Source organism: Cornus florida, unplaced genomic scaffold (assembly GCF_030987335.1).
Source record: "Cornus florida cultivar Cherokee Brave unplaced genomic scaffold, ASM3098733v1 CherokeeBrave_3.0.0_Hap2_Chr04, whole genome shotgun sequence".
Lineage (NCBI taxonomy): Eukaryota > Viridiplantae > Streptophyta > Magnoliopsida > Cornales > Cornaceae > Cornus > Cornus florida.
The window spans coordinates 79,191,230-79,216,748 of NW_026775574.1; the positions used below are offsets into that span (position 1 = coordinate 79,191,230).

Below are 25,519 nucleotides of genomic sequence, written 5' to 3' on the forward strand. Positions count from 1 at the left end.
ATAAGCCCCTTTTGCGAAGGTACCACTTTTTTTTCCGAAGGTACCATGTTTTTGAACTAAAGGTACCACTTTTTGGCGTCCAGGTACCATGTTTTCTAAACACTCGCTTAATTAGCTTGGAGAATATTTTGTGTTATTCATAGCCCTAATGGAGCTGTTTATTGATGTAATGTGCAACCTAATTAGTGGTGTGGGGTTTAATACCATTTTCAATTGCAAAATTAAGTCCCTTTTTTTGGCGTCCAGATACCATGTTTTTTAAACATTCGCTTAGCTAGCTTAGAGAATATTTTGTGTTATTTATGGCCCTAATGGAGCTGTTTATAGAAGTAATGTGTAACCTAATTAGCGGTGTGGGGTGTAATACCATTTTCAATTGCAAAAATAAGTCTCTTTTACGAAGGTACTACTTTTTTTCCAAATGTACCATGTTTTTGAACTAAAGGTACTACTTTTTGGCGTCCAGGTACTATGTTTTCTAAACACTCGCTTAGCTAGCTTGGAGAATATTTTGTGTTATTCATGGCCCAAATGGAGTTGTTTATAGATGTAATGTGCAACCTAATTAGCGGTGTAGGGTTTAATACTATTTTCAATTGTAAAAATAAGTTCCTTTTTTTGGCGTCCAGGTACCATGTTTTTTAAACACTCGCTTAGCTAGCTTGGAGAATATATTGTGTTAATCATGGCCCTAATGGAGCTGTTTATTTATCTAATGTGCAACCTAATTAGTGGTGTGGGGTGTAATACCATTTTCAATTGGAAAAATAAGTCCCTTTGTGAATGTACCACTTTGTTTCCAAAGGTACCATATTTTTGAACTAAAGGTACTATTTTTTGGCATCTAGATACTATGTTTTTTAAACACTCGCTTAGCTAGCTTGGAGAATATTTTGTGTTATTCATGGCCCTAATGGAGCTGTTTATAGATGTAATGTGTAACCTAATTAGCGGTGTGGGGTTTAATACAATTTTCAATTGCAAAAATAAGTCCCTTTTTTTTGGCGTCCAGGTACCATGGTTTTTAAACACTCGCTTAACTAGCTTGGAGAATATATTATGTTATTCATGGCCCTAATGGAGCTGTTTATTAATCTAATGTGTAACCTAATTAGCGGTGTGTGGTGTAATACCATTTTCAATTGCAAAAATAAGTCCCTTTTGCGAAGGTACCACATTTTTGAACTAAAGGTACTACTTTTTGGCTTCCAGGTACCATGTTTTCTAAACACTCACTTAGCTAGCTTGAAGAATATTTTGGGTTATTTTGTGTTTTTCTTATAGTACATTCATGTAATAGTCGAAGAAAATTTAGTTAGATCCTAATATAATAAGTTATGCAATACTAATTCATGAAAACCCAAAAGAGTAACTTCATTTGATTCGATCGAAGGTAGATGCCAGTATAATAAGCCATACAATATATGATTGCAAAAACATACCAACCTGATCCACAATCAAAAGTTGCAAAAACTACTCTTCTTTAAAACTTAGAAAATAGCTAACAGCAACAGATTGCAAAATACCAGCAAAAAAAATGACACTGTTTAACATTACAAATGTCCAATATCCCACATCATTTCACGTACTTTTTGGATTCTGAGATCTTCCTATCCCACTTCCTCTAGCTCCCAATTGGGCCAATACAAGTATGTATTCTTTCTGTCTCTGTGTGTAGTTGGAACAAAAGAACCACTTTGTCTCTGTGACTGTCACATACAATAAAAATTAAGGTATTAAGGCATTGTATAATAATAATAAGGAACAAAAGCAATATAAAAACAGACAATTCGAAACTTTGAATAATAATAATTTTAAAAATAATCATGACACAGATATTCAAATTTAAATGTCAAGTCTTCATTTAAGCTAAGTCTTATGCAGTAGTTCTGCTGCAAAATAGGAACTACATGCTTTAGATTTTATATTACTATAATTATCAATTAAGGAAGGCTATTCTAATGTAAAGAAATAAGAAAGTGTGCATCAGAAACAAAGAATTAAAGAAAGAAAATGGAGTTAGCATGCTTAGGAGTTCAAGGCTCTCTTCAAACTGGCAAATGTATGCTAAACTGAAAACTACTTCAAGCCTTGTTTTCTTTGGATATACTCTTATTGAAACTCAGAATTTGTAATTTGGTGGTTTGACAAATCTCACACATACATGTTACTTTCACAAAATAAGTGTACATGAGTCCAGTTAACTGATGGGAGATATTCTGATGACGTTTTCTTGAGTCTTCGTTCAAGTTTCAAGCTTGAATAATTTATCTTATCATGAATTTATAAATAAGGTCACATCAAATCCAACTTCTAAATATTAATTCTTTTATCTTTCTTAAAGGGCGATAAGAAAATTGAAGACCCAATCAGGGTCATCTCTCCTTTTTGTATTTCGATCAGCAAAAGGAGAAAAGGTTCTGGAAGTGGAAGGGACAATTACCAGCCAACTGGTTCTTCAACATGTGGGAATTTCTACGTGGCCTAGTATATTTTTGTGATAGTTCAACTCTTTAGTATTCAAAATGCTACTTTATATATATATATATATATATATATATATATATATATATATATATATATATATAATTTGATGAAAAAAATGGGTTAGGTGACATGGTGAAAGCTTAGACTGCCCACTGTAAGGAGACTTTTTTAAGTATGAGATCAGCCATTTTGTAGGCTGTAAACAAGCTAAAAGATAGGTGAAACGCATGAAAAACTTAAATTAACAGGATAATCTGCCAAGGAATACTCTATGATGTCTCTAATTACAACAATACCAGAGTCAGGAGCCAATTACAACAATACCTGAAAAAGTAAGAGCTATCCTGAAAAATTTAAGAAGAATCAAGAGAATTTTTGTAATTTTACCGAGATAGTAATAAAATGTTAAAGTGAGAAAAAGTTGCCAAAAGATTTGGATGGAGTTGCTAGAATTTTAGAGAAACAAATATTTTAAAGAGAACGAAGTATCACAATAAATTTCAGTAGAAGGTACTGACTTTTAAAGAGAGAATAAGAGGATAGATGTACTTTGACATAATTGCTGATATTTTAGAGAGAGAATAAAAGAGTCTAGAGAACATCTCAATAGGAAGAGAGTAACAATTTTAGAGAACTTAGAAAAGGAAAATGGAAATTTTGGAGAAAGGGGGGAAAAAAGAAATTTTAGAGAGAGGTGGTAATGGAGGTGGGAGGGTTATGGAAGTGAATTTGATTGTCATGGTGTGAATATGGGATAAACAATGACAGTTATGCAATTAGGTTTCAGTAAGGTTGATTGTGATGAACTGATGGTTATCTACAAATGTCAGAGTGGTGAGTTTTAATGGAGTTGTTAGCAAACAATTAGGATGGTGGATGGTGGCCATGGTGATGGGGTTTCAACCAGAAATGGAGAAGTGATATTCTGGTGGTGTAGGTAGTTGTCAAAAATATTGTAAGTGATTAGGGAGTGAGTGATGTGCTAATTAGATGTGGCTTTATGCTAAGAAGGTCAACAATGGAAATGGTTTAGCTAGTGGAAAGACTAATAGAAAGCTTTAGCTAGAATAAGAAAGATCTTTCTATGATTTTTAAAGATTTCTTGGAAGTTGGTGATAGGGTCTTAAGAAATGTAACATGACGTATCTTAGAAAAGGGAAAAAGTAATAAATAGCACATATTAACATATAAAAGACACATATAATGGAATTGTGACTATAATGAGAAAATATGGGGGGAAAACAAGTGACTTTCTAATTACTATAACTTTACATCATGGATCAGTATGGAGACGTTATCTTTTGTCTTAGTTATGTATGAACTGAAAATATACATTAAGCTGAAATTACTTAGAACATACCATTTACTGGTGCTATTATTTTGATTGATGGAACTAATGTGAGGACAGTCTAATTATAGGTATTGAAAGAAATTCTAGAAAATAGAACTAAATTTTTGTAATGTAAATTTACTTAAACTAGGAATACAGATGAAGATAAAGCAAAATTTGAAAATTATTAGATACTAAAATGCGAATAATTTCATTACCTAGGCTTTATTGTTCATATAGAAGGACAAATTGAAGATGACATTCCTTACAGAATTTAAAACAAGATACATTAAGTGGGGGAGTGCTTTTTTATGTGTAGTTGACGTATACCTTTAAAACTAAAAAAATTATTATATAAGCCATACATAATTTATAGGATGGAATGAGGGGTGATTAACAAACATGTTCATAGATGGAGTGTGGAGAAATGCAAATATTGAGAAAATGCTTGCTAACACAAGAACGAATAAAATTAGGAATAAATACAATTTTCAGATGGTTTTTCTTTCCTGGCAATGCATTCATGAGAGTTGAGACAAATGAAGCAACACACATTGGGAATAAGATAAATTAAAATAAAAAAATGATTAAGTTGGTTACCAATAACTACATATGCAACTAGAAAAAAAAAAAACTACATACGCGACAAAAGTGACATGGTCCACATTGAAGACAATGCAAAGGGAAGGACAAGATAAAACTTAACATGGATTGAGATAGTAACAAAGGAAAGCAAAGTCACAACACATATTCTGCTACAGATATGCAGGCTTTAGAGTGTGATGACACACACACAAACAAAGAAGACAACAAGAACTAATATTATTTAATATTATTTTTTTTCAGTTTTTCACCATGTTAATTCCATTCTATCACTAAGTTACTTTTAGGAAAATTATAAATAACACAACAAAGGAAAGCAAATGTATCAGTAAGCATGAGTGAAGACTTCTCAGGTGATGAGTCCACACAGGGTGAGTAATAAGATACCAGAGAAGTCTGCAATATAGCCTATTCAAGAATTTATACCAGACATAAAGGCTTAAAGGAGATAGGATGCACACGGAACAAATCTCATGGAAAGTGGGTTAAAAAAATAGAAATAAGGCGCACTTGAATTTCCCCAAAACGTAAGAGTGAAAGCAAACAATTAAGGCATAAATATAATAATTTAACCTACCTCACCAGTACTGAAAGCACCAAGCATGGGTGAAGACTTATAAGGTGATGAGTCGACACAGAGCGAGTAGTAAGATAGCAGAGAATTCTGCAATATAATCCATTCAGGACATAAAGGCCATTTGGTTAAAAAATTAGAAATAAGGCACTTGAATTTCCCAAAAACCTAATTAGGAGAATAATTTAAATTACCTCACGAGTACTGTTGTCTACATGATCGTGATCAACCTCTTTGACAATCCCATTACGGTGGGCTTCTTTAAGATTCAAGAGTCAAAAAAACAAAAAAAAAACAAAAAAAAAAACAAAAAATTATTAACTGAAGAGACAAATTACTCATAAATCAAAATTGGAAAAAATTATAACTCACCGATAGTTCGTCATTTTGCAGTGTTTGGCAGTGATGGCGCTCTCTTGAATGGGTTGGAATTAGCACAAACAACTTGTGATTAGGGAATTTTTCTTTAAAATCGATACATTCCCTCTAAAAATGTGCTCTCCCTCACCCTCAAACTCTATGAAAAGGGGATAAGAATGAATTGGGGATTCTTTGAAAACCCTCTCTAAAAAAGTCTGCTTGAACGAATGGAATGTTAGGGTTAGGGGTTTGTTGATCGTTTTACAGAGAAGGGGGAAGACTGAGGGCTGCCTGCACGAATGGAATATGAAAGAGGCGCTTTAGGGCTTCAATTAGGTCATTATAGAAAAGGGCATTTTAGGCAACACATAAAATAGGAAGAAGGGCATTTTAGATAACACACATTATAAATCGTATTTTTTCATGTGCCACCTCAGCTTTTGGGTCAAACACATTTTAGAGAAATATTTGACTTTGACTTAGCCTCTTAGTAAATATGGAGCCCTAACCTCATTTATATGTAATAATCCCAAAGAACAATACCATCAGTTATCCATAAAAATAAAATAAAAACAAAACATTAGCTAAAGGACCCATCGAGGTCTATGGTTGGTTAGATGTTGAAAGCCAGTGGGTACCTCTCCCAACAACTCACAGTTCCAAATAATCAGCTTTTCAAGATGAGGCAATGATCCCTTCTCCATTCTCAACCACCTCAATCTTTCTAAACGTTGAAGCTCTAATGTCTTAAGCTTCTGAAACCCTGTCGCTTTGGTACACAGTTCCTCCCCTTGGTAAGCATCAACAAGTCCAATTTCTATCAGATTGGGCAAATCTTGAAGGGATTGCAATGGATCATCCCTTAACTTGCTATACCGAAGCCACAATTTCACCAGGTTATGAAAAGAAGTTATCCAATGCGGAAAATTTTCTAAACCTCCCCACAAATAGAGCCGTTGAAGAGATCGAGGAGGAGAAGACAAGTGTTGAATATCAACAATCCCATTCCTCCATTCTACAGAAGCTACGTTCAATGATTGAAGGTTACTCAGCTTTTCAAGAGAGAAGCACAAAGCCTTCCCATCCTCCCTTCTCAAGTCCCTAATCCCCAATCTCCTCAGCTGGGTCAGTCTCCCTAGCTCTCCCATTACAATTCCACCATTCTCATGGTTCACTTGAATATAACAAAGTTTTTGTAAGGAAGACAATCCTCCTATTCCCACCATCGCTTTAAAGCCATTGTCAATATGGTGGACGGGGTTGTACACCAAGAGATGACGAAGACGCTGGAGCTTTAAGATCTGAACAGGCAACTCAATTACGTGGGTGCGTTTGAGATCCAAAGTTTCAAGGTTTTCAAGCTTACCTATGGATTTCGGAAGCGTTTCAACCTCTGTACTCCTCAAGCTTAAATACCTGAGATGAAATAGTTTGCCAACTTCATTTGGAAGTATCTTCAAAGAAGCACCCCTCAGGTCCAAAACCTTTAACAACCTAACCCCACCATTGAATAATATAGGCATCAACTTGGATATAGGTTCTTCCACCGAAAACATGAGCAAGGAACGGAGTTGAGGAAAACGATTTGTATGCTGCAAGTTCCCCAAGCTATACTTAATTAATAGGCGGCGAACTTTTTCCGGACATGTTGTGCTTCCTTTGCTTACTATGGCAGCAATGTTTTGTTCTCTCAACTTTGAAGTAATTACTTCACGGAAAAGGTCATGGATTCGAAAATCTCTAAGCCTTCCAATACTATCTATCTCTGCCACTTGGATCAAACTTCTATTAATAAGCTCATTGAGATAGACTTCAGCAACTTCTTCCATTGTCTATCCCACTCTCACTTCCACAAATCCTTCTGCGATCCATAGTCGAATCACTCTCATGCGCTGAATCTCGTAATCCTCAGGAAATAAACCCAAATACAAGAAACATAATTTTAGATAGCAAGGCAAATCATAGTAACTAAGAGAGAGTACATTTTTCATACTCTCAAGTTTGTCGTGGCCTTCTGACTGAGCACCAAGGCTATGATGAAACAATTCCCAATCACGCACTCTACTTTTGTCTTTCGTAGCCAAAACACCACTAACTGCCACAACTGCAAGTGGCAAGCCCTCACACTTTTCTAAGATACTTCGTGAGAGTTCCTCTAAATGTTGAGGGCAGTGGTTGCCTTGGAATGTCTTCCTACAGAACAGAGTCCAAGACTCTTCTGGAGACAATGGTTTCATTGTATAGATGTGATCAGGAGATTCTACACAAGACGTAGAAGCTACACCAACAATACGGGTCGTGAGCAGTATTCGGCTGCCACTATTGTTGTCAGGGAATGCATATTTAAAAGCATCCCATGCTTGTATTTGCCATACGTCATCTAAAACAAGCACGTACCTTCTCTGTTGAAGGAAATCTTTGATTTCCGCTTTCAAGTTGTTCTCGTCCATGGTTTCCAATCTTTGAGGGGCCTGTTGCTTGGCTTCATCGAAGAGTTTCCGAATTACATCTTGGAGAAGTTCTCTGAGATTAAATGATTGAGAAACAGTGATCCAAGTATGGCATTGGAAATGATTCTTCACCTCCTTATCATCATAGACTTTCTTTACTAGGGTGGTTTTCCCCAAACCCCCCATCCCCACCACAGAAACAACTTTGAGTTTGGGAGTGTCCTCCACAAGCCACCCAATCAGCAGCTTCCTGCGCCCATCCATGCCCACAAGCTCAGCTTCTTCCAGTAGGAGTGCATCACCTCCACTATCATACCATGTGTTGTTGACAGTGGTGGAGGTCGAGCCTTGCTCTGAGACCGTGCTGTAATTTTTGATGACCCTCGGCAATTTGATTCACTCTACACTTGATTCTGTGTATCCGAGAAGCAATTCGACAGCGTGCTTTCAAGTTCTTAATGGAGCAAGAAATCTTACGAAGAAAACCATAGAATCCATCCCCGTGATAACGTGAGAAGCGGAGCATGAATTCGTCAAGCACATCTTCGGTGTCATGGGCAACATCACGAACTTGGTCAACCCACGCTTGGAGCCGTGGGTGAATATCTTGTTTTTCATCAGCTACTCTGAGGAAAGCCCTCATGCGCACCAATTCATCTCTGATGGACTCAGCTTCTTCCCTTATTCCTCCCAAGAGGCTTGACTCTTGTTGAAGGAAGATGTCCAAGTGATTGAGCAGAAAAGCTACTACTGCACTCTCAGCCATTCTCTTTGATCTTCTTTATTTCTCCCAATCTTAGTATGAATTTCAGTAAGTAAAAGCCAGAAGGAATTTCAGATAATTTCCTTGCAAACTATGATAAAAGACAATTTTGTTAAACAAAAAGCAAGAGGTATACTAAATGCCAATGAATTTAGCAATAACTTTTCAACGAAGGCAAAATAATATTTGAATTTTATTTATCATACCCTCTATTGTTTAATGAAATTGGTAGGTAAACTTAGTTGTCCTCATTATTTAAACACTCTTGTTAGGTTGCCGGCAGAATAAGTTATTCGAATATGAAAGCAATCGTTGAATTTTGGTGTTTTTGTGGTGTTCTTGAAGGTTTCATATTTGGCAATGTTATAATTATGAAATTATTTTCTAATCAACCAATTAATTTGAAAAGAAAGTTATATATATAAGTATCGGTAAAGTAAAAATGGAATAGAGATTTATATTCAAACAATATTTCTTGTCATGTCATGAAAACCTTTTCTTTCTTTTCTATGACCTATAACTACAGTATTATTTTCAGTAAATATTTCATCATCAGTGGCATTGGTACCATGGAATAAAAATAAAAGATACGTAGAGAGAGGAATGGTAAAACAGTGAGAGTTTTAATAAATGGAACGAAATATTAAGGGTAAATTAGACCGCCTCTGAGATTTGAATAAATTGCATATGAGAAATTCTTTCTTTTTCTTTTTAATATGAAAATTTTTTTGGTTGATTTTCTCATAGATCTCTCTTTCTCTACCTTTTGTGCAATTCATAGTTCTCTCTTTCTCTCCTCTTCGCGCAATTCATTCAGCCTTGATGAAAATCAATTAGCCCGTTGCCTTGTTAAAAAAAAAGAATTAAAGGAATCTTACTAAATATGCATAAACTAAATCTTAATGAAACAATATTAAATGAATAAATAAGAATGTCGAGAGAAAAATTAAACGGGAAATTCCTCAATTTTAAAGTCACTAATAGGTGAATCCAAAACTTTAATTATTGTAACCGCATTAAATGTGAAATACATTATTTAGGCACCATGTTTTACTGCAATATATTGCATGAAAAATAAAAAATAAAAAATAAAAATCGATTAATACAAATGCTTATTGTTACATTTTATTTATTTTCTTTTTTAACAGCACAACTTAACACCGCATATTTAATTTTTTTCTTAATTTGAAAATATAATTGAGAAAAAGGAAAATGTGAAATACCAATAAAGACCCAAACGATACTAGGTAGTGGTCTATGGCCCAAATTTGGTTTATTTGTTAGAACCACAAGCTGAATATAATAACTATAGAGAATGTGGGAGGAAGGAGTCGTAAGAATGAAGTGGTCATTGACACCGCGGGATTACAATATATATATACATTTTGTCTTGTTTGGCTGGCAGAATATGTTATACAGGTAAAGATAATATTTATAAAATTATGTATCAAAGGAGCGTGACACATGGAAAATTTATTCTGACAGCTTATTTCATGAATTTAACAATTACTTTGCAACGAAAGCAAAAGAATATTTGAACACGGTGAATTTTAGTTAGTTTTCATAACCTTCTATTGTTTAATGAAATTGGTAGGTTTACTTTGTATTACTTGTAACCTACCATTATTTTTTAAACACCACTCCTTGTTAGATTATATATGATTTCATATATATATATATATATATATATATATATATTTGTTTAATGTGGCCGGCAGAATATGTAATTCATAATAGGAGTTGATCTGATCAAACACAGATGAAATCATTGACTTTTGGTGGTTTTGTGGGGCTTATGGAAGGTGGCGGCATCCTTTGATATTGAACAATATTTTATAAAATTATGTTCAATTAAAGTAATCCGAGAAGAAAATTATATAGACGGAAAATTCTAAATGTTGGGACTGTAGAACAAATATTTTATAAAATTATGATGAAGATAATCAATATTGAAGCTGCATTGGGTCACTCTTTAAATTTGCCTCACAAATCCGTAACTAGGCACTAATAAGAAGCAATAAGAAACAACATTGCCTCAAATATTCATATTCGGAGTAACTCTCGATCTCTACACCCTCACTCTCCCTCCGTGCCAAATTCATCCAATTAACACACGCGATGACCCTCTCTGCAATAAAATCAATCATTTCATAACACTCCAAGTGAACTATGATACATGACTATGATTTTCATAATGATCATGTATGTATGTAGCTGCAGACTACTATCATAGTGTTAAACAAGCTTCAATTGTTCTCATTATTTGGCAAAACAAAAAAGAACAGACAAACTACAAAGGAAAAGGAAAAGGAAAAGGAAAAGAAGCATCAGTACCAAACAGAGTATCTCTCGGCCAACTTCTTGCAAAGGCAATGTGAAGGAAGTTTTGGGACTTGATTTAGAATAAAGTGTAAGTTACACGGCGCGGAAACTGTTGGTTGATTTTTTTGTGATTAACTTTCCAAATGACCTAGATCAGATTAATAGGTCAACTTGTCTAAGTTTTGTGATTAATTAATTTACCTAAGCAATATAATCAATTTAATATCCATAATTACAAAAAATAAATATTAAAAAGTAAAGCAAGTAGAGTTTGAGAGATGATACCAGGATTTTTAGTGAGGAAACCCCAATTGGCAAAATAGACCAATTGTTGTGGAAAAAACCTTGTGGACTGTGCAATCTAGAGCAAAACGATCCACTATGTTGAAAACAAAGTACACTGAACTTTGACTCAGGCTCACATCCTATCGTTGTACCAAAAACTAATTACTGACAATCCTCTGGCCTTACGACGTCCCGTCTAATATCACTTGACCTCAGACTTATTCTTTATCTCTGTAGAAGGATTGCTGATAGATCAAACAACACTTCTCAGCATTCGATCATTTCAAAGTGTGATCACTTCACCCATTTTCTTCAAAATCTAAATTTGATGTACAAGAAATAGAAATGCTTTTTCGGAATCTTTGAATCTTCAATTCAGATGAGAAAGAGAACAATACAACTAAATCACTCGTGTATATATGTATGTGCTCTCAAAAATAAAAATAAAAAAGATCAGAATGACTTTCTGAACAATATCTCTCAAAAAAGCTTTCTCAAAATAATGAATTTTCGTTTCTTAAAGTCATACCTCAATGTTGAATGAGAGAGGCATTATATAAAAGTTTGGAAGACGTAATAATACTAGGAAGAAGGAGTCCTAGGTCTTAACAAGTAGGCCGCTAAGCATCCATAACTGAATGGTTAAAGTGCCCAACTCATAATTGGCGAATTCGTAGGTTCAATTCCTACTGGATGAGCACCAATGGGACCCTCCAATAAGTCTATTGGAATTTCAACCCCTATTGCGTATTGGTACCTTCTATTGTTTAATGAAATTGGTAAGTAAACTTAGTTGTTCTTGTTAGGTTGCCGATAGAATAAGTTATTTGAATACGAAAACAATCATTGAATTTTGGTGTTTTTGTGGTGTTCTTGAAGGTTTCATATTTGGCAATGTTATAATTATGAAATTATATTCTAATCAACCAATTAATTTGAAAAGAAAGTCATATATATAATTATCGGTAATGTAAAAATGGAATAGAGATTTAGATTAAAACAATATTTCTTGTCATGTCATGAAAACCTTTTCTTTCTTTAATTCCATGACCTATAACTATATATTATTTTCAGTAAATATTTCATCATCAGTGGTATTGGTACTATGGAATATAAGATACGTAGAGAGAGGAATGGTAAAACAGTGAGAATTTTAATAAATGGAACGAAATATTAAGGGTAAATTAGACCTCTTTCGAGATTTGGATAAATTGCATATGAGAAAAAAAATTTCTTTTCTTTTTCTTTTTAATATGAAATTTTTTTTTGGTTGATTTTCTCATAGATCTCTCTTTCTCTACCTTTTGTGCAATTCATAGCTCTCTCTTTCTCTTCCCTTCGCGCAATTCATTCAGCCTTGTTGAAAATCAATTAGCCCGTTGCCTTGTTAAAAAAAAGAATTAAAAGAATCTTACTAAATATGCATAAACTAAATCTTAATGAAACAATGTTAAATGAATAAATAAGAATATCTAGAAGAAATAGATATGCTCTTTCGGAATCTTTGAATATTCAATTAAGCTCCAATTCAGATGAGATAGAGAACAACACAACTAAATTACTTGTATATATATGTGTGTGCTCTCAAAAATAAAATCAGAAAAATCAGATTGATTTTTTGAACAATATCTCTCAAAAAAGCTTTCTCAAAATAATGAATTTTCATTTCGTAAAGTCATACCTCAATGTTGAATGAAGAAGGCATTATATAGAAGTTTGGAATACCTAAGAATACTTGTAAAATAAGTGAAATTCATCCATAGGATTTTAGAAGGAAGTCTGGACCAAAAAGGAATCAAAACAGATTAGGAAACTAAAGTTATCTAAGCTGATAAGAAGCCTTGAACAGGTATTGGATTTGGCTATCGGTTCAGGATCGACAGAGAAGAATCCGACATGATTCTTGAATCGGTAGAGGGATAGGCTACCAGTTCCCAATGTAGGTACCGGTTCCCAATGGATAGAAGTGAAACCTTCAATTTGGCTACCAGTTCGAAATAGGCAAAATGTAAACTTCCTAAAAACTTTAAAATTCCAAAACTTCTTAAGTGTTCTTACACACTCACATACCTTTCTAAAGCATTGTTCTCATCATCCCGGAATGTATTAAGAATCACTACAATGCTTTGTTCTCTCGACTTTGAAGTAATAATGTCACGGAAAAGGTCATGGACGCGGCACCTTCTAACCCTTCCATCTGTATGTAACTCTACCACTTGGACCAAGCTTCTATTAACAAGCTCATTAATGTAGCCTTTGGCAACTTCTTCTACTGTCATTCCTTCTCTCGCTTCCACAAATTCTTCTACGGTCCAAAGCCAAATCAGTATCATTCTCTTAATCTGATAATCTTACAGAAATATACTCAACTACAAGAAACACATTTTTAGATAATAAGGTAAATTATTATAACTCAAGAGAGAATTTCTTTCATACTCTCAAGTTGTTCATTTCCTTCTAATTGAGTGCCAAGGCTGCATTGGACCAATTCCCATTCATGTACTCCACTTTTTTCTTTCGTGGCCAAAACACCGCTAATTGCCACAACTGCAAGTGGCAATCCCTCACACCTTTTTAATAGACTTCGTGAGAGTTCCTCTAAATGTGGAGGGCAGCTGCTGTCTTGGAATGTTTTCGTACAGAACAGAGTCCAAGACTCCTCTGGAGATAGTGGTTCCATAGTGTAGATGTTATTGTGGTAATCTACGATTCTACGGAAGAGGTAGAAGCTACTTTACTAATGCGCGTTGTGAGTAGTATTCGACTGCCACAATTATTGTCAAGCAATGCGTATTTTAAAGCATCCCATGCATTTATACTCCACACATCATCAAGAACAAACATGTACCTTCTCCGTTGCAGGAAATCCTTGAATTGTGCTTTCAGATTATTGTTGTCCATGGATTCCAATCTTTAAGGAGCCAGTTTCTTGACTTCATCAAAGAGTTGTTGAATCAAGTCTTTGAGAAGCTCTTTAAGATCAAAGGATTGTGAAACAGTGATCCAAGCATGGCTTTGAAAATGATTCTTCACCCAGATATTATCGTAGACTTTCTTTACTAGGGTAGTTTTTCCCATCCCCCATTCCCAGCACAGAAACAACTTTGAGTCTCGATGTGTCGCCCAAAAGCCACTCAATCAGCTACTTTTTAGGCCCATCAATGCCCACAACCTCTGCTTCTTCCAGTAGCAGTGCATCACCGTGACGATCACACCATGTGTTATTGACAGTATTGGAGCTTGAGCTTTGCTCTGAGACGTTAAATTTGTAACGGTATTTGTGATGTCCCTCAGCAATTATATTCACTCTAGACCTTACTCTTTGTATCTCAAAAGCAATTTGATGGCGAGCTTTCAAGTTTTTAATAGAGTGAGAAAGCTTATGAAGGGCACCATAGAATCCGTCCCCATGATGACGAGCAAGGCGGAACATGAATTCGTCCAGTTCATCTTTAGTGTCGTAGGTAACTTCACGCACTTGCTTAACCCATACTTGGAGTTCAAGGTCACTCTCTTCCATTGCATCAGCTACTCTCAAGAATGCCTTCGTGCGTTCCAATTCATCTCTGACGCACTCAGCTTCTTCCTTTATTCTTCCCAAGAGTTTTGACTCTTCTCGAAGGAAGATTGTCAGGTGGTCGAGCTGAAAAGTTAGTGCAATCTCAGCCATTTTCTCTTATCTTCTTAATTTCTCCCAGAGAAGAATAGATAGAAAATAGATTTCAATTGCCAGACTTTCCAGATGGAATTTCAGATTTTGGTACAACCGGATTGGGATGTGGTGGTAATTATTTAGGTTGATTCCAGCTCAAAGCCATAAAATGGGCATTGCTCCAAAAAATCTTGATATTTTTTTTTTTTTTTTTCTTCTTGCATTTATCGATTTTACAATGACATTCATTATTCATTAGTTAAACTCTAGATATCTTGTCAATACAATAACTTACCCAACAATTTTACATCACTTATGTAACAACTAACTTATATTGCTTAGGTAACAACATTATATTGTTTTCGTAACCAATGTATTGTTTTGTGTAAGTATAAGATCCAAACATAAGAGGTTATCCTTATTCTTTTTTTATATAATTATCTTTTATAATTCTCTCAAAACTATTTTCTATTTTTTGAGTTCTTGAATTTTCTTTATTTATTTTTATTTTTTAGTACAACACAATTAAGTCTATTCCTCTAGTGCATCATCAACTTTTGGGCCTTTTAGTGTCCTAATTTATTTTAAATACCAACACAATTAAATCTAGTTCTTTTTTTAAGAGCAATTTCAAGGTCAAAATGACAATTAGTAAGAAATTTGGCGGTTAGCTGGGTAGAAAGTTGTACCGGATAAGTTATTATGAGCAGCTTCAAGTTACATAATATATAGTAAGTTAGTAACTGCAATATAGATATATATACACACACACATATACAAAATTGAGTTTTTAAGTCTATTTATTGGATTTTAATTTGGGGTCAGATTGACAGAGCCATTAGTTGGGGGATCACAATCCTTCCTCAGGGAACCTAATGAATCATACGAGCTAACATAATCTAGAGTTTATAAAGCTTGAATGGTTGAAAATAATGTTGCATTTGGTAACCCCCATGTTTTTGTGACAAAGATGGTTGAAAATAATGTTGCATTTTGAAGCACTAATTCTTTTTGTAATTGAAATTAAAGAAGATTTAATTTAAATCTTGAATAAAATTTCTCTGATTTCAATTTTGAAACGCTTTACGCTTATCCAGTGCTCCCTAACATAGCTTAATTAAATATTTTACCCTAATGTGACAAAAGCTGGATTGGTACAAAATTATGCATGATGGTATAACCATTGCTTGGACAATCTTGATATACATTTCATTATTTTGTGTCAATTCATCTTGATAGACATTAAATACTTATGAAATATTTCTTTTTGGACAGTACTTGTCTAATTTTTTTTTTTTTTTTGACAGATAATACTCATCTACTCACCTGCATTTTGACCACTGAATTTTTTTGAAAGAGTACAAATGCACTACGAAGGGAGTAATTTGTTCGCGAAGCAATTGTTTTTTAGGTTAGCGACTAGTTTGCAAGATGGTGGGAGTGAGTTTGAGGTCTGGAGCAACTCGACTTGGTTGTGTTTGAGTTTAGCAATGTGGTTTCAGCGTAAGTCTGTCAGGTTTGCTTCAATCCAGTAGACTACTTTAATATGGATTATTAATTTTGTGGTTTTTTCTCATTGAGATTTCATACATATAAATCTGGTATGTTTTGGAGCATTGTTACACGCCTCGAAAATTCATGGTATGTATCTCGAATTTGAAAGATGGATAATGTAACGACCCAGCTCCTCATGGATTCGGATCATTAAACGAGTCCTAACCCGACCCAAAAACATCCAAGGGTGAAACGGTAATTTCACGTTAAATTAAAATGTTGAGTTCTAAAAAGGGCAAGATGGTAATTTATCATATTTCAATAAAGTAAGACCCAAAGGACATCATAGTCATTTACGTGCATCACACAATAATTAAAATGAGGTTCGGGGTAAAATAGTCCTTTTAGGGCAAAAATATAATTATGGCATTTAATTAGGTCATAAAAATAATTAATTTCAACTTCAAATGATGCCAAAGTGTAATTTTAAGAACTTAAATTGGTAATTACATGAAAAGGTAGAACCGGTCGACGTATACTCCTTATACGTCGACTGGTTTGGGATATAAACAGTGGGAAAACCCACTGCCAAGATACCGGTCGACTGGTTTGGGATACCAGTCAACTGGTTCTGAACATAAGTTACAATGGATACCGGTCAACTGGATTGGGATACCGGTCGATTGGTTTGGGACGTATGCTATAATGACCATTCTGCCAAGATACCGGTCGACATTTGGGAGGCCACATGTCGACCGGTTCTGGGAAAATTGCACTCCCACTTCCCACTGTCCAGTGATAACTCACTTACACCAACACTTGGTAATTAACCACCCCGCCACTACATTCACGTACAAAATAAGATATGCTTCAACATCAAATTGTAATAACAACCACCATGTTGGTAACGTAATTTATAACACGTTACTTAGAATACACAAAACTGATTTTGAGTGAGTAATACTTAATTACATTTTCTCAAAGATCATTCACAAACCTAATTACATTCCCAAAACTATAATTACACATGAAATAGCTAAATACAAGATAGCAAAATCATCTTCTAACAACTTTCAATTTTGAGGTGGATTAGCATCCGCCGGTTCTTTTCCAAGACATGAAAAAAAAATATAATATATAGTAGGGTGCGCTATATGCTCAGTAGGTGACATTTAAGACATGCGTCTTGTGTCCCCATGAATCCAATCAAAGTATAGGCTAATGGGAAATAGGGAGCATGCAACATAGGGAATTAATACATAATTCCAACCAAATTAGAATACAAAGATCATTATGCTGTGGAATGCGAATGCATGCTAATGCCACTCCCCATTTTCATTCTCAAAACCATCACTTTCCAAATGTTAAAACAACCCGCCCTTTGGTAACCCCGCCGTGACACGAGAGGAGGATTGGCTAGTGTCCCTGACCCTTGGTAACCCCGCGGTGTCATTATGGGGCCCAGCTAGCTCAACCACGCTAGGGCGACTCCCTAATCCCCCCTAGGCTATATTAACCTTTGGCCCATTGGTAACCCCGTAGCGACCGGGTTTGCATAAAACCATTTCCAAAACATTCATATCCCAAGAATCCCCTTTTCATTTCAAAACCAATTCCTCCCACTTCATGCAACCCAATGATGCATTTGTATATATATATGCTTCATGGTTCCAAGATTAAGACATTTAAAGAACAACAACAATCACTCAAGCATATATCATGTTCAACATTTCAAAATGGATTATCATCAAATTAAACACAACAAGGTAGCATCTAGACATGCTTTTCACATAATACAAGTCACATTCAATATCATGAAATTTTCTAGACATCACTAATATAATCATAGATACAATTAACTCCTAAATTAAACACATTATCACACAGGGAAGGTATAATTCACAAAAGAGCAAGAAAACATGAATTAAGATGCCCCTACCTCAAGTTTGTATCAAAACCCAACAATGGGTCCCTAGATTCGAACTCCAAAGAGGGCACTAAAACTGAAATTGTTTGTATGGATGCGTAGAGCTCGTCGTGCTCGTCGTTTTGGCTCAAACAGCACCCAATTCCGACAAGTAATGAAGATGAAATCAAGGATCAAAGTTTGTCTCAATAAGAAAAGAAAAATGGAAGAGAAATTGAGAGAAAAGAGGGATGTACGGGGAGAGAGAAAGTGTGAAGCAAAATAGTGGTCTCTAGACCACTTTTGAAATAGTGGTGGGCCCCAAAATTTCTTTTTATTTACTCTTTTTCTTTAATCTTCCATTTTTTACACCACACAACTCATATAGTGCACCACTACAGAAAAATACTACTTAACCCACATAAATTAAAATGCACAATGCAAATGGACCCAACCACAATCCCGAACACAATATGCGAAAAGACAGAAATACCCTTGTCTCTATGAATTATTGAAAAATGAAAATGCTGAAAAATCAGAAACATCACAGATATGTCTTTAATTTTAATAGATATTACATTTTTTCTTTCTTATTGAAATATTAACGTATTTAAGAGTTAAATTAAGGAAGCAGATAAGTTCAAAGATGAGTAATGTATATACGCATTTGTATGAATTATTCGTTGAAGGACAATTGTGATACCCCTCGGATCCGAGACACTGGTTGATTAGGCCCAGACCCAAACCCGAGGGATATCAGACAATTAATATGTTAACGAACACAGAATACAAATTTGAATTAAAGAAATAAAAATTAAAAGTTGAAAGAATACTAGACAATAAAATCCTCAAATCTTAATAACAAGAAACCAACTCTCCAACACTCCAAGAGTACAACTAGGGAATCCATCCAGTGGACCCCTTATTAAAATCCCAAACTGAAACTGAAACAACTGAAATAAGTCTAATGCTAAACATAGCAAGTAGTCCTACGTAATCGGAGGAATGAGTATCTGTATCTGCTCTGCACATCCAAGCTCTAATCCTGGAACTGATGAACACCTAAAAATTAAAGAGTGGGTCAGGCCCACATGCAAGTCCTGTCCAACTACGATCCAAACAGTAATCCGATACGCAGATACATCTTAGATAGCTCAACAATATCTAGAGTAGTCCATATATGTATATATAGTACACACTATAGGACGTTCGCTAGTCCAATAGGTCTGTCTCAGCCTAAATAGAAGGCAACATGGGAAAACGCACCCAAATGTGAGCATGAGTACCTAAACCTACCAGGAAACAACACATATTTCCAGTTATCCATCCTAGGCAATATACGCGCCCTAACCATGGTTCTGAGACTCATGCTCATACCATGGTACCATATAATAAATATATAAATTCCGTACTCCTAATACAAAATATTATCCATCTGTTTTGTGGTCTGATATATGTATAACAAATCTATTCTGAAACCAAGGTAGGTCATTCAATTCTCAATTGATATGACTCAAATATGAGATGTACTTAACCTTTATGGTTAGTCCATAACTCAATCCAAGTTAGGTAGAACATAGTGTTTGAACTAGTCCATACCTAATATATCACCGTCCCATATCGGTGCATACAATCATTCATATAGCATAGTTAATAAAACGACACTATATATCCAACAACCATCCTTCAAAACATGCATCAATATAAATTAACACATGTATATCAATACTAGGCAGTCATTATAGAGCCTAAAAATCCAATTCCAATAATGTAAATAGCTAAAACAAGTATAAGCGTTCACATCCTCCAAAATATCCATAAACTGATGCAGTTGAATAACAAAGTGAAAATTAATATCCAACACAAGCATGGTTAAATTCAAGTAATCCATGTTACTTATAATCCTATCTAAATATGATTAATTAAAATTAAATCATATATAAATAATCCTCCAAGTTCCAAATTGTAAGCTGATTAACATTCAAAGTTCAACATGTAGGATCTTCTCCTAACTGTACACTGTCCATACCTTAATCCATTTATGAATCATTGTTTACCTATATTCTTATAGGTCTAAAACAATCATATACATCATTTAAAACAATTTAAATGAAGTGCTAACACTCTGTATAGTCCAAACAGTGCACAAAAAACCAAACTGGGCGTTTAAAACCAAAAATCCCAACTGAGCAAGCTAAGTTACAACTGAGCAGGCTAAGTTAGGAACTTAGTCGGCTGAGTTGCTAACTCAGTCGGCTGAGTTGATAACTCAATCGGTTCAGTTTCCAATTGAGTCGGCTGGGGTCTTCTTCTTCGTCCGTTCAGCCTCTGTAAATCCTAAAACTTCATTGTTAAGGCCCCTAAGCTTTAACCTAAGTCCCATACGTCCATACTAAATTATTTTAAGTGTTTTAGTAGGCAAAGATTCAATTTAAACAACAGTTCATGCATAAAGATCACAGAAATAAAGAAATTTTGAAGAAGCATATAAAATCATGAAACTCTCTATTTTAATCCAATTAAGCATGCATGACTATTTCGTTTTATCATTAGTTAAACCCCTGGAGTCTAGCTAGGCATACACAGAATACAGATTAAAGGGAAAGAGTAGAACATAGACTTGCTTTAGATTTCAGTCCAGAAATCTTAAACCTCCGTCTCTAAGTTTTCCGTCATAATCCTAGGCTGCCGTTCAACACCTCCGGTGCTCTTGGTTCAACCCAGAAGCACTCCACTCCTTCCTCCTTAAACCTCTCGATCTGTAAACCTCTCAAGGTTCACTCTCTGTTTCTCCCAAATTCTCTCTCTGTTGTTCACTGTGTTTCCTCTCTATCTCTTAGGTACGTGAGAAGAGTTTTGTGTATATTCCCAAAACCCTAAACCCAACGTGAGATTTATATTTATAGGCTTAACACTACAACCCTAATCCTTGTATAATTAGAGCCAGAGCCCCTAATACCAATCTTAGTCGGCCCATGAACAACCTAAGTTATAACCTACATCGGCTACACATACGTGACTTCTAAAAAATATAATAAAAGAAAAATCTAATCATATACATAAAGCATTTAACTTAACCCAATTAAAAATAATTCAACTAAAAACAATAATAATAAAAGAAAACAATTAATTACAATAAAAACACAATTAAATACATAAATCAACAATTAATTCAAATAAAAAGACAAACAAGCATATAATCAATAAAATCCAGTAATACAAGCAATTAAACAATTAATTTATTAAAAATGCACATAAATAAGTAAATTAAATTCCAGAACTATCCTTTTAAAATTAGGAGTATTACAACAAGTGAGAACGAACATTAAATTAAGTTTCTCTCTTTAATTTTCTTTTCTCTACTCTTATGCGCACACACACATATATATACACACTCTTATGCATACACACACACATATATATACACACTCTTATACACTCTCGACATTATAATTATAATAAACATGAAGATTATTGATCAATTTATCAAATTATTCACACATGTAGATTGTTGAGGAAATTAGGATTCTTATTCAAAAGAAAGAGGACTCAAAATATAGTTTTAAAAAACTTTAAGTGGATTATGTATTTATTTAATTACTCACACATAAAAATTGATTGAGAAATTTAGGTTTTTATTGAAGAAAATGAGTTAACCCCTTAAAACATTTATCAAAGTGTTATGTTAGGGTTCAAATTTTATCATAAATTATTTTTTCTCTCAAACCTACCATGTATTCACTTGACAAAATCGATTCAAAATACACAAAGTTAAGTTGTCATATCATTCGTTAAAAAGTTGTCATATCATCAATCATGGGTTTAAATGACTTAATTTCGAGTTTAAAAACAGTTGTAATCTCATAAATTGGCAAAAATTGTAGAATTTGTCTCAAACTTTTCATAATATCTTAAGGGTCTTGTGAACTCCACCCGAATTGGATTGTTTGAATTTTGAATTAATTTTCAGTAGTTTTTAAACTTGACTATTCAATCGCTCCATGTACTCCAATGTTCGAACGTGTTTTTTTTTTTTTTTCGTTTTACTCCAACGTTGCTTGTTCGGTAACAAAGTGCCTCCTTGAAGGGCTCCTCGAAACACTACCTTACCTTAAATAGCAAACATCAAAGACAAAAACTGCAACCTTCTATTAAATTGTTCAACATTTTATTTATCCAGATTACACAATTGGACAACCTTATTAGTATTGTTGGAGTCCAAGTTCTTGAATTTGACTTTTTTTATACATTGTCTCTATAAAATGAAATGCATTACATAAAAATTAACAATGAATAAATATAAACTCAGAACAGTAGGTGATGATCTCAACAACAACTTTGCATTTTCCAAAAACACAATAAATGAAATGCTGTTGCTTGTACTACTCTCCTCCAAACATAATAAATTGTATAATGTAACACAATATACAACAACTTAATCATAAAAATAAAATAAAAACATTAGATAGTGATGATCTCAACAAGAAGTTTGCAAGGACTCTTCTCCATTTCTCTCTCTATATAATTTCCTTCCCAACTGCCTTCCAGGAATACTCCGAATCAGTTATCCTATAAAAATAAAATAACATAATATATTAAAAAAAGAAAAAAGAAAAAACAAAGAAAAAACAAATCAGTTATCCTATAAAAATAAAATAAAAGCAAATATTAGGTGACCTGATCAATACTAATGATCTCAACTTTGCAAGGACTCTTCTCCATCTCTCTCTCTACAGAATCTCCTTCCCAACGACTATCCAGGAAAGTTCAAGATATATGAATGTTGAGGATGTGTGCTATTTTCCAATAATCCCCACCCTGTTTGTCTCGATCCAGTGTCATTTTCAATTTATCTGATAAATATTTGTTGAATGCCAGTGGGTGTGGGTACCTCTTCCACCAACTTACAGTTCCAAATAATCAGCTTTTCAAGATGAGGCAATGATCCCTTCTCCATTCTCACCCTCCTCAATCCTTCTAAGTGGTAAAGCTTTAATATCTTAAGCTTCTGAAACCCTGTCGCTTCGATAAACAATTCCTCCCCTTGGTAAGCCTCAAAAAGTAAAATTTCTATCAGAAATAGAGAAGTTGCTATACGCAATTTCTTGAAGGGATTGCAATGGATCATCCCTTAACTTGCTGTACGCAAGCCGCAATCTCACCAGGTTATGAAGAGAAGTTATCCAATGCGGCAAATTTTCTAAACGTCCCCACAAATAGAGCCGTTGAAGAGACCCAGGAGGAGAGGACAAGTGTTAAAAAATCAACAATCTGCTCCTCTTTTACAGAAAAAACGTTCAATGATTGAAGGTTACTCAGCTTTTCAAAAAAGGAGCACAAATCCTTCCCATCCTCCCTTCTCAACTCCCTAATCCCCAATCTCCTCAGCTGGGTCAGTCTCCCTAGCTCTCCCATTACAATTCTACCATTCTCACGGTTGGCTTCAATATAACACAGTTTTTGTAAGGAAGACAAACCTTCTATTCCCACTATTGCTTTAAAGTCACGGTACACCAAGAGATGACGAAGACGCTGGAGCTTTAAGGTCTGAACAGGCAACTCAGTTACATAGATGTTTTTGAGATCCAAAGTTTCAAGGTTTTCAAGTTTACCTATGGATTTCGGAAGTGTTATAACCCTTGTTTTCCTCAAGCTTAAATACCTGAGATGAAATAGTTTGCCAACTTCATCTAGAAGTATCTCCAAAGAAGCACCCCTCAGATCCAAAACCTTTAACAACGTAACCCCACCAATGAATAATATAGGATTCAACGACTTGGATATAGGTTTTTCCACCCAAACATGAGTAATGAACGGAGTTGAGGAAAACGATTTGTATGCTGCAAGTTCCCCAAGGTATATTGATTGGACCAAGCTTCTATTAATAAGCTCGTTGAGATAGCCTTCAGCAACTTCTTCCATTGTCATTCCCGAAATATCTTTCACAAATCCTGTTGATGCCAAAAATCTACACGTTCCGGAGTCTGTGACAATTCCTGCAAGACAAGAGAAGTGATGACCGGCGTGGTGCCGGCCGGGTGCACTCCGACGGTCAAGTTAGTACTCGACGATTAAATATCCGATAAGGATTCAATATGAAATTTATGGTGTACCTTTTTAGGTTGACTGATCCTTTCTTTTATAGAAGCATTAATGGTAGTAGTTTTTCAAGCGAGATTCTCCCTGATCCAAGATGATATCGTTCCCTTCTTACAGGAATGGTAACTCTGGTTACATGTGGTATTATTATTCCATGGAGATTTTGGGTAAGATAAATCCCTTACCCTTATCTTATTTCTCTTTTGACTTTGAGCTGCCTATTATTTTTATCCTTATCAGTTGCTCCCCATTCTCGTGCTTGCTTGTCAAGTATCGAGAATGTCAAAAGTGTTTTTTTGAGTGATGTCTCTTTGGCATAAATCAATCTCTTTTTTAAGTTAACCCTTGTTAGGCGACCTTTTTTGGTTGATCTCTTAAGATTTGTCTGAACTTCATGAGTTGAGGGAGTAGGCTTTCTTTAAGCTGAATGAGCTTACCTTTTAAAAAAAAAGAAGTATATTTACTAGCTTTACTCAGCTCATCCTTTAAAAAGGAAAATATATTTTACGAGTTTCACTCAGCTCGCCCTTTAGAAAGGGAAGTATATTTTACAAGTTGATTTCAACCCCTTTTAATACGGAGGACAACAATTACGAGCTTTATTCAGCTCGGGCCCTTATAGTACGGGGCACTTTTATATCAATCCCTTATAATACGGGGATGGTAATTATGAGTTTCATTCAACTCGCCCTTTAAAAAGGAAAATATATTTTACGAGCTTCACTCAGCTCGCCCTTTAAAAAGGGAAGTATATTTTACAAGTTGATTTCGACCCCTTTTAATACGGAGAACAACAATTACGAGCTTCATTCAATTCAAGCCCTTATAGTACGGGGCGCTTTTATATGAATCCCTTATAATACGGGGAATGGCAATTACGAGCTTCATGAACTTATCCTTTTAATATGGGAGGTTCATCCTTGTGAGTAACTGATTTTCCAGAGTTTCGTGAACTCGTATCTTTAATAAGAGAGGTTAACTTTCTGCCCCCATTCCCAAGCTTGCCTCTCGCGTACAAGGAACACTAATGTTCTCTTTCTATTTGCAAAGTTAGCAAAGCAAAAATAAAAGAACAGGTGTCCATTTTGAACGGATAATATATATACATATTTATATATATCAGAATAGGTACAATTAAGACAAAAACTTATCATTGAGCATCATAGGACCAAAATCATCAATGGAGCTAATGAT

General features: G+C 34.7%; 3 protein-coding genes and 1 pseudogene across 3 annotated transcripts; all 4 read right to left on the reverse strand.

Moving 5' to 3' along the window:
* Positions 1 to 5,938: 5,938 nt before the first annotated feature.
* LOC132305171 (disease resistance protein RPM1-like) lies at positions 5,939 to 7,183 on the reverse strand. The gene has a single exon (XM_059802850.1). The coding sequence runs from the start codon at positions 7,181 to 7,183 to the stop codon at positions 5,939 to 5,941; it is 1,245 nt and encodes a 414-aa protein (XP_059658833.1).
* A 3-nt stretch (positions 7,184 to 7,186) lies between these two features.
* Positions 7,187 to 8,068, reverse strand: LOC132305172 (disease resistance protein RPM1-like). The gene has a single exon (XM_059802851.1). It carries the CDS (start codon positions 8,066 to 8,068, stop codon positions 7,187 to 7,189), a length of 882 nt encoding a protein of 293 aa, XP_059658834.1.
* Positions 8,069 to 8,612: 544 nt separating this feature from the next.
* On the reverse strand, positions 8,613 to 14,252 carry LOC132305173 (disease resistance protein RPM1-like; annotated as a pseudogene).
* A 7,912-nt stretch (positions 14,253 to 22,164) lies between these two features.
* LOC132302276 (disease resistance protein RPM1-like) lies at positions 22,165 to 24,533 on the reverse strand. Its single transcript, XM_059799123.1, has 2 exons — positions 22,904 to 24,533; positions 22,165 to 22,795 (listed from the first exon to the last, which is right to left on the reverse strand). The coding sequence occupies exon 1, from the start codon at positions 24,152 to 24,154 to the stop codon at positions 23,393 to 23,395; it is 762 nt and encodes a 253-aa protein (XP_059655106.1). The 5' UTR covers positions 24,155 to 24,533; the 3' UTR covers positions 22,165 to 22,795; positions 22,904 to 23,392.
* Positions 24,534 to 25,519: the final 986 nt, after the last annotated feature.

Bases quoted from the DNA above. Each gene is read 5' to 3' on its own strand.
- LOC132305171 (XM_059802850.1), bottom strand. From the start codon at position 7,183: ATGGAAGAAGTTGCTGAAGTCTATCTCAATGAGCTTATTAATAGAAGT.
- LOC132305172 (XM_059802851.1), bottom strand. From the start codon at position 8,068: ATGGATGGGCGCAGGAAGCTGCTGATTGGGTGGCTTGTGGAGGACACT.
- LOC132302276 (XM_059799123.1), bottom strand. From the start codon at position 24,154: ATGACAATGGAAGAAGTTGCTGAAGGCTATCTCAACGAGCTTATTAAT.